The sequence below is a fragment of the Rhopalosiphum maidis genome, chromosome 1 (genome assembly GCF_003676215.2).
Source record: "Rhopalosiphum maidis isolate BTI-1 chromosome 1, ASM367621v3, whole genome shotgun sequence".
NCBI lineage: Eukaryota > Metazoa > Arthropoda > Insecta > Hemiptera > Aphididae > Rhopalosiphum > Rhopalosiphum maidis.
In genome coordinates this window covers 39,311,764-39,321,752 of record NC_040877.1, presented here as the reverse complement: position 1 = coordinate 39,321,752, position 9,989 = coordinate 39,311,764, and the positions used below count along the sequence as shown (strand labels likewise).

The 9,989-nt window shown below is 24.5% G+C and overlaps 1 protein-coding gene across 3 annotated transcripts; it reads right to left on the bottom strand.

Moving 5' to 3' along the window:
• Nucleotides 1-1,495: 1,495 nt before the first annotated feature.
• On the bottom strand, nt 1,496-9,932 carry LOC113549030. Of its 3 annotated transcripts, none has more exons than XM_026950173.1 (7): nt 9,786-9,932; nt 9,495-9,654; nt 8,529-8,571; nt 7,455-7,634; nt 3,841-4,008; nt 1,920-2,350; nt 1,496-1,810 (listed from the first exon to the last, which is right to left on the bottom strand). In XM_026950173.1, exons 2-7 carry the CDS (start codon nt 9,531-9,533, stop codon nt 1,607-1,609), a joined length of 1,065 nt encoding a protein of 354 aa, XP_026805974.1. In that variant the 5' UTR covers nt 9,534-9,654; nt 9,786-9,932; the 3' UTR covers nt 1,496-1,606. The 3 variants fall into 3 exon arrangements, with proteins under 3 accessions (XP_026805974.1, XP_026805973.1, XP_026805975.1); XM_026950172.1 differs by having other exon boundaries at nt 9,720-9,913; XM_026950174.1 differs by lacking the exon at nt 7,455-7,634 and having other exon boundaries at nt 9,720-9,914.
• Between the last annotated feature and the right edge of the window lie 57 nt (nt 9,933-9,989).

The window sequence follows — 9,989 nt, the reverse complement described above, 5'->3', positions numbered from 1 at the left end:
TCAAACTCAACTGAATAACTATTTTTAATTTAAAGTGAACCTAACGTTAAGTTTTCAATATCATGCATTAAAAAAAAACTTTCAATTTTATTTAAATAGATATTTTTTTGGCATGTTAAAAATATAAAAAAAAAACAGTGTTTACTAATTTACCGGGTATTCTTATGAATACTTACCTACATTATAGGTTTAGTACCACGGTAGAGATTATACATATGAATCTACATATTATAGGTTCAAGCCGTTCGAGGATTACCTAGACTTAATAAACTTTTGACCAGAGCACCAGCGCTATCATAGCGTCATTACTCATTACTGAATAATATGGAAATGATACTCGATCAAGTCGATCAACAAGTTGCTACTCCTCGGATTCTTGTTTATCTGTGACCTCAAGTATGAACCTTTAATCGTGTTTAGGATATGCACTCGTTTAGCTGAGTTAAAGAAACGTTTACTGCTGCTGCCGCAATCGACTGGTTAAGTTTGAATCCAGTGAATCCACGATGTAAAGAAGATCTCTACATCGTGGTCGAATTACAGTGTCGTAGGCATGCTATCATAAAAAAGTATTACATCGTAATTTATCCAGTATAAATATTTTGTTGACTTAGATATGTAACAAAAGCAAGAAAAGACTGTCAAAAGCGTATTTAAATAAAAAAAAAAAATTGAAATTTTAGTTCTTATGAAATATTTAATCCCAGAAAATATCTTTTATTGCGCCTATATTAAATAAATTGATATATTAAGTTAAATATACATTAAATAATATAAACATGTTAAGTGGATCTAGAACAATTTGCTGTTTTGCCATGGACTATAATATATTGTAATTTATTAATAAACATATTTATTTAACTCATTTTATACCACAGTAGCTTATTAATGCACACAGAAAGGATATCAATATTTAACTCAAACCATTTTGGGAAAAATTATTACACAATTGAAAAATCAATACAGGTATTGGCAAATAGTACACTACAATATTACAATAATCCAATAATGTGTAGGTAGGTATTTTATAGTTAATCATGCAACTACATCAACTTTAGTTCTTCATTGATATTAGATAAAAATCAGGGAAGTAGGTTATTATTATACAATTTCTAAAGTGTATTATTTATGCCTTTTTCATTAATATTATTTAAGTCTTACAAATTAATAAACTATGAACAATTTTAATTACAATCTTAAAACTAGATGCTTGCATACATGAATGCAAACATCTAAATTAAAAAAATATATTATTTCTAGATTTCAGTCTTTTTAAAATATTAGGTCACTAATTATTTACAAAGGATTATAGATAAACTAGTATACAACATAATCTAATGATATATTATAATACTTGCTGATACTTAACTTAGAATAAATATCTAATACATTGGACACTTTTAACTAAATAAATATAAAATTGATTAGTCCAAATAATTCAGATTTTTTAAGTGGTTTTTACTTAATTTGGAACAGTAAAAAAGATATTGACTATTTTTAAAATTCAAATAGGTACTTTTAAACTAATGTTGGAAACAATTATTTTCAATGAAAAAATAATTTATCATTAAAAAAATACATTTAATAAAATATCTCGAATAAAATTTTATTGATTCTTGCTGGGACGTAACATATCTACAGCATAATCCCTCCATTTTTTTATAACCGCAATTTCTTTTTCTGTTGCACCAATTTGTTGCTGAATGTACTTGAATGCAGTATCCAAAGCCAAAGCACCACGCTGATGATCAACTCGTTGTACAATTAAATCATGCATATTTAGTTTCTTTCTAGTTTCATTGAAATTATTCTATATACAAATTGAAAAAATATATATAAAAACTATAAAAATGGTTTTTAACAATTAATATTATAATAATTTACTATTAACAATATATAAAATAAATTGTGAAACTTACATTGGAATAAGTATTAACAACTATAACTTGAGACATGGTTTTTTTGTTAATTTTTTTTGGTAACTCTTTTGCAATATGTTTGATTGTTTCATTAGTAGTAATAGGAAGTTTAGACATGAAAGTTTTCTCATCTTCATTGTCACTGTTTATAGATATTCGAGGTCTCTTTCGTTTACCATCAACTGTTTCATTATGATTGATATTATTTTGTTTTGATACATCAGAATTAATACAAATAGTAGGATGGATTTTTTGTATAGGTTTTATAGCAATGTCTTTTTTATTAATTAGTATGTTATGTTTAGTCTTAGTAGCTTCTATCGATGAGAAACATATTTTTGGTTTTACTTTGTCTGATGCTGAAGATATTATATTCTCATCACACTTGTCCGACTTAGATACATTTAATTCAGGTAAATAATTGTTATGCTCTGAAATGAAGTTTATGTGATTCATTAATTCCAATTGTACAATTAAATAATTAAGTTAATTTTTATAACAAAGTCAGTTATTTAATAACTATAATTTATTTTTTATCATTTGTGATTTGGCTAGGAGCTTTTAATTTTAGTATTATATAATAATATTATTTTTATTTTTTTTTATCTATACATTTTTAAATAGAAAATAATAAGCAACGACTACAAAAAAGGTTTTACGTTGTACAGCTTAAAAGTATAGCACATCGGCATGAGGTATATCGCATATTAGCACAATCAAAAAATTTTAAATCAATTCTTTATCTAATGAGGACGTCGCACTTGCATATGTTGTCTGTGTCTGACACATGTACAACATAGTATATTTTTGTTCACCAGTTTCAATAGTGTGCTTTTAGTTTTGATATTAGAGTGAACTGACCTATTAACAAACTTTTAGGTAAGAATATTATGTATGGTTCTCTCATTGGTATTTTACGATATTTTAATTTTTAAATTAATTATGAGTATGAAAAATATCAATATTTGAAAATGCTCATAATTCACTTAAAAATTAAAATATTGTAAAAAACAAACGAGAAAACACAGACACAACTAACCACTCTCTGTTTTAGTGGCATATCCAGAATTGATAGGATGGTTGGGGGTTTTACACCCTCTAAACAATAAAAAATAAATTGTAAAATAATAGCTGAATAATAGTATGTGTTGTTGAATATAATATTAAATCAAATAAAATAATTTTCAGATAAAATTTATTCTCTGTAGTCTGTTTTTGTTAAATTCCCAACAGTTAACATTATATATCAAAAATATAACTATTAGACTTCTATAAAATATCATGTAGTATACGACACATACATCTAACTAACAGTACAATACTACTCTGTCACCACTAATCCACATTCCATGGATAATTTAATAATAACACCAATTGTTTTATCGATATCTAACAATTCCCAATTTTAGATTCTTAGTGTATTTTGAAATTTCGATTGCGTTTTTCATAATAATATTGTTCATATTAAAATGTTAATGCAGTCAGTCTGTAGTCTGTTATGATTACATTGATTATGGAACAACTATTGTAGTATTGTGATTTTTTTTAATGTTTTATAATTAATTTAATACGTTCGGTAAAATGAGCACAAAGAATTAAAGAATGACATTTTAGATAGATAAATTTACCAAAAGATAAAAATGAATATACATTTATAGTTTTAAGCTACTTCTAGTCATACAAATTGTAAAAAAAGTAATAAAATGTATAACCACAATAAAAACCACTCACAATTCAAAAAAAAAAATTTGTTAGAATTTTTTTTTCAACCCCCTCCCTTCAAAAAAAATTTACTGAATATGCTACTACTCTGTTTCTCATAATTTCTTTTCATATATAAACTATTAACTAGATTACCTCCAGATAAAGTCAAGTTTAAAATAAATAATAAGACCTAATAAATAAATATGGATGATCATACTTTCTGGATTAGATTTTTCTATATTTCTATCATCAACACTTAAATTAAGTTCTTCTTTTACTTCATCTGTATTATCCAACTTTATATCATTAGTTTCACATAATAAAATATTATCATTTTCATTTTTTCTATTGGTCGTTATACTTTCTTCAGGTGTTTGAAAATTATCTGAAAAAATAAAAAATTATTTCTATTCAATTCAATTTAACATATCTATTATACATATAATAATTATAATTATTTGAATGAAGCTGATACAAACTTATTTTACAAATATACTTATTATATTTCTAAATTAATAACTAATAAACATTTTATTCCATATACTCCTGTAGAGTACACAAAATTATGAAATTATTACCAGTCTACATGACACTTAAAAAAAGATACATCTGAATTAGTATATAGAAACTACTACTAATCCCAATATTCAAATCTATACAGACGCATCCAAAACCCATACCAACATAAGACTTTCAATTGTACATCAAAGCACAACTCAACAATTTAAATTGAGTATTCATAGTAACATTTACACAGCTGAATCCATAGCCTTTTTTAAAAGAGTCCAAACAGTCCTTCAGAAAGATAATACCAAAATCGACATCTGTTACGACTCAATCAGTACCTAGTCTAATCAAAAAATAGTGAACGGACCGATTCCTTAGCCATAAAAATTAACAATCTAACAAATATACACATTTTATATGGACTTCAGGACATTGCAACATAAAAGAAAATGAAGAAGTAGACAAGGCAGTCTGAAATTCAATTAATAATCCTAATAGCAAAAAAACTGTTCTTTATCATTAGGGAACATTCACAGAAATTCAGATCAATATTATATTTTGTTATGGAACTTAGAATGGAACCAAGTAACAGAAAATAAATTAATAAAAATTAAGCACTCAGTAGAACTCTAGCTCAAACTCAACAGTTTAGGCTGTAAAAAAAAAGTCATATTAACTGACTCAGAATTGGTTACATAAGTCACACATAGATATCTGATAGGAAAAACGGAGCCTGCCATAAATCCTTCATGCAATATAAACAACACAGTCAAACCCTTAAACACATAATTATCCACTGTACAATATTTGCAAAGACCAGAAAGAATGAAAAATTCCAGATAACCTGTATAAAGCAATAGGACCCTATTCATACACCAAAAAAATGGAATTTAAAAACTTAATAATATAATGTTAATATCACTCCACATATCTAAATAATCTAAGTACACCCATTTAAACAATTGTAAACTAATAACATTATAGTTGATACTGAAACAATAAAAATATATATATATTATTTTACTCGCCTATAGTACGTGTATGCAGGATTTATTTTAATCTCATTTATTGAATTGATTTATTTGAATAATAAATTTAAAATTAACAGAAACACTATAAAAGTTTTTTAAAAATACCATTCATTTCCAATATTTTAGAAAACTTTTTGTATAAATTCTTATAATTTAATTGCTTAAGAGACGTTATAATATTTATACCACGTGTATTTATCTGTCTTACTAACATACATCATAGCAAATTTGCATTGGAAGAATACATTTTATGTTGTTACTTTTAATATTGAAATCAATTTACCTATTATCAAACTTAAAAATAAGAATATTATCTAGAGTAGGGGTGAACAACTGGCGGCCCGTGGGCCGCTTTTTTATCTGGCCCGCGCTACATTTTCAAATTACATCATACAATTTCAAAGTAAATTGTCTATACTCTATGCTACGTCTATGCTAAATTAAAATGCATATTTTGAATGACCTTTTTTTTGCTCAGTATACTCTGGCCAGCTAAATTTTAATTTTCTAAAAATTGGCTCTCTAATAACTTTCAGTTGCCCATTCCTAATCTAGAGCATCTCGTATGCTTTTATTAATATTATAATTTTAAAGTGAGTTATGAGCATTTTAGAGTTGTAATATTTTACATAGCTATAACTCACTTTAAAATTATAATATTAATAAAAGCATATGAGATGCCTTAGATAATATTCTTACCATTAAGTTTGATAATAGGTGAATCGACTACAATATTAAAACTAACATAAAATGTCTTCTACTGACCTCAAATTAGCTATGATGTACGTTAGTAAGACAAAGACGACACATGTGGATAAAGTGATATAACGTCTTCTTAAGAACATTTTTCTATAATAACAACAGATAAAAAATTATAATTATTAATACATTGAAAATTATTTATTAGCCAAGCTTGTTTTAATTACATGTATGGTCAATGGTCATTGTATATTTATTACTTTTGGAATATAAATACAGTAAGTCCTCGTTTAACGTCCAGGATAGGATCCTGGAAAACATAATGTTAACCAAAAAAATGTAAAGTAAAACATATTTAAAATACACTTTATTATAATGGGTTCCTGCCAATAAATAACAATGTATGTATGTATGTATGTATGTATTATGTATATATATAATTTTCCGATTTTTTTTTTAATATTTTCAACCATAGGCGAACTTAGACATTTTGTTGACACATTAATTAATATATTAACAAATACTATTTAACAGTAAAATAAGCACATGTTACATTGAACAGCAAAAGTGTTGTTGAGCAGAACTGACCATCAATAAAATGAAAAACGATAACGAAGTACATATTGCCTAAGATAAATAAAAACAGTACCTACATATGATAGGTATGACAATAAAAACAATAACAGTATTATCTGAAAAAAGTCGACAAAATTAAACTACTTATATATAACATACAATAAAACTTTCATGAAACGAAGTTGCTTGGGAACAAAAACAATTTATAATATAGAGGAATTTGTTAAAAAGAAACATTTTTTTTTTACATAAGGACATATTATACCATATTCTATATTGTAATAAAAAAAAATATATTAAAAAATAAACATCAAATACATATCATATTATCTTATTACATACTTATCATATTTATCTATTTAATTTATTATTGAGAAATAATTAGTCTATTTATTATTTTATAAATTGTACTTTTTTTGTAAAATGTATTGATTTTGTTAACAAAAACTGGTTTGTTATGGAATAGTTAATTCGTTATATAGAAACATCAGATTCTTTATACAGAGATAAATTTACACATGATTAACAATGAAGACCATTGTTCTCAAAAATAATTTGTTAAACAGAAAATTTTGTTACATGAAAGTTTTACTGTATATATAAATATAACAAATATTTGATTGACACGTGTATTACAAATGATGTTATACTGAAACAGTTTCAGTATTAATCAAAACATAAGAACTTTAACTTCTACAACGCACGTTAAACAAGGATTTACTGTAAAATGAATTTAATAACAATACAAATGGTATTATTATGTAATTTTAGCAACAATGAGATAATCCCCACTGACATATGTAGATAAATCACTGAAGTGGGAAAATGTTGTAGAGTGGTAGTTTGATGCCTAGGCAGTATAGTAATAAAAGTTGTCTTATATTGCTACTTAATTTATTCTAAAATGAATGGTATTTTATACACACATAGTAATCATGTTGTTTGTTGTATAATTTAACTAAAATATTAAAAATTCATAACATAAAACAAATAATTATTTCTAAGTTATTTAAATTACCTGATACAATTTGTTTTGTTGTACTAACAGTTACTTGTTGTAATTTTTTAATAATTGTTGACAACCATTTCACAAAAACAGTTGTATTATTCTCCATTACAAAATCAATACTTTTAGCCAACTCAGAGCTAGATTTTTTAGTAGTAACTAACAACATAATATAATCAATTATCTCATCACCTAAAACATTTAAGAAAATAATTTAAAATACCTAATCTAAAAACATAAATAAATATTATGAATAATATATACTTTTTTAACAAATTAAAACTTAAGAGGTAAAAAGCTAATAATAGGAAAAATAATTTAATGTTACAAAATAAAATAAATTAATGTTTAAAACCATTAGCTTATAACTGATTCAATAAATTTTGAGAGATATTTTATGTAGCATAGCATTAGACTATTACTATATTTAATATTCTATAATTGAGATTATATAGGTAGTTGTCAGTAATATATTAGGTGTCATGGGTAAATGAAAAATTTCTTCTCTGACTATTTTTGGTGTAGTAAGACATTTCTCACCATTTATTTTAAAAATGTATTAGAATATAAATAGTTTTTGTCCAAAGTCTCATTTTCCTAAGATAAAGTTAATATTCATAAATATAATAAATTATAAGTGTATACTTTTAATTACTGTATAGTGAAACAGTAAACAGTAATATTAAAAAAATACAAATAAAGACCTAAAAATATGTGTTTAGGAATAACAAAACAATCAAAATTCAAATTTTCTTTTTTAAATGCAAAAAAAATTGCTTTAATAAATTGTTTTATTTTGGAATATAACTATCTTTTTGTTAATTATTATTTATTTAGACAATCGTTTAATTATTATATTTATTTAAAGTTATATTTTTACTTAATTTGTTTTAAATATTACTAAATGTTTCTTATTTATTATAATAATAGTACTGTTAATTGTATTATGTATTTTGTTAATTTGTACCAAATATAATACATTAAAATGGGTTTTTTAAATAGATTTGTAAATGAATAAATACTGATAATTTTATTATTTTATAAATATGAAAATATGAATATCTTCCAATAGTAATTATTACTTACTGCTATTTGCATTCATTTCTTTGAGTTTTGCTCGTATTGCTTCCTATAAAAATTAAATTATATGATATTGTTTCAATTCAATTTGAAATATTTTACCAACATTATATTTATAGAATACTACAAGACAAAACTCTTACCATTCTTCAATTATTAAAAGGCTTTATCATTTGAAATAGATTATATGAATTCCTATTTTATAAAAATTGTAAAAGAAATGTATCATGTACACATAATCTTTGAAAAGATTTTAGTTAATTTAAAATTTTAAGATCAAGATGAGGTTGAAGAAAAATTTGATATACTTCAATAGTAGACAAGGACTTGTATCACAGTCTAAATTTGATATGGGTCAATATGTTTCACTGGGTATATCACCAAAAAATCTAAAGTTTTTTCCTAGGCAAAAAAAAGTCTTAAGTGTAAAAAGTCAATGGTAAAAAGTTATACAACATAAAAAGTCCAGTACATGTAATTAAGTAAAATAAAAATATGATGTATTTCACAGTAAAACTTACAATTAGTTATATATAATTTATCTAACAAAATTAATAAATAATCTTGTATGTAGATAGTAGATACCAATATCGGTAATATTAAAAATATAAACACTGTTTAACATTATAATTATTGCAATTTTTTTTAAATATTGTTATACATACATACATACATATAATATATACCAGACTTTTTTACCATGGACTTTTTAGGCTTAAAACATCTACAGTGCTTTTTTATCCATACATTATTTCCTAGGACTTTTCTATCGTGATTCGTTTCACTGATATATTATAAATATTTTTTGACTTCTTGAATATTCAATTTGAACCAATACATGTACATTAATACACTATAATTTCTCCCTTAAAAATTTTCACCTATCTGTGATATTTTTCAAGAAACAGTTAACTGGAATGGTAATACTTCATAATAAGGAGATTTAAATTATTATGACATGGAAAAACTTACTTTAACTTTTATAATGACTTCATTGCGTAAATTTTCCATGTTTATGACTGTAGTTATTGTGTTAAATAGAGATAAAAACTTAGAAGGTCCAGTATTTATGAATTATGCATGTAGATAAAATATCGATCTGTTGTCCAGCAGTCGGCGTACTTCCGTATAGCTATAATAGTATAATTTATTAAACCAAAAAGAACAAAATGAACACCTAGTACCAGAAGTACTTACAAATTACACCTTAATAGGTATAAGATACAAAATACTATATACAAGTGTATAGTATTTAATAGGTACCTTATCAAATGTCGCACAATAATCTGAATAATCACGTTTATAGCTATTTCTGTAGTTTCTGCATACAACAATTAGATTGTTTACATTTGGACATTTTCAGATTTCGGAGCCATAAACAATAAATATAGATAAACATAGTTAGATGTTGATACTATAAACCATAGAAAAGAGATTGTGTTTGAATAGTATCTACAACCGTGATCA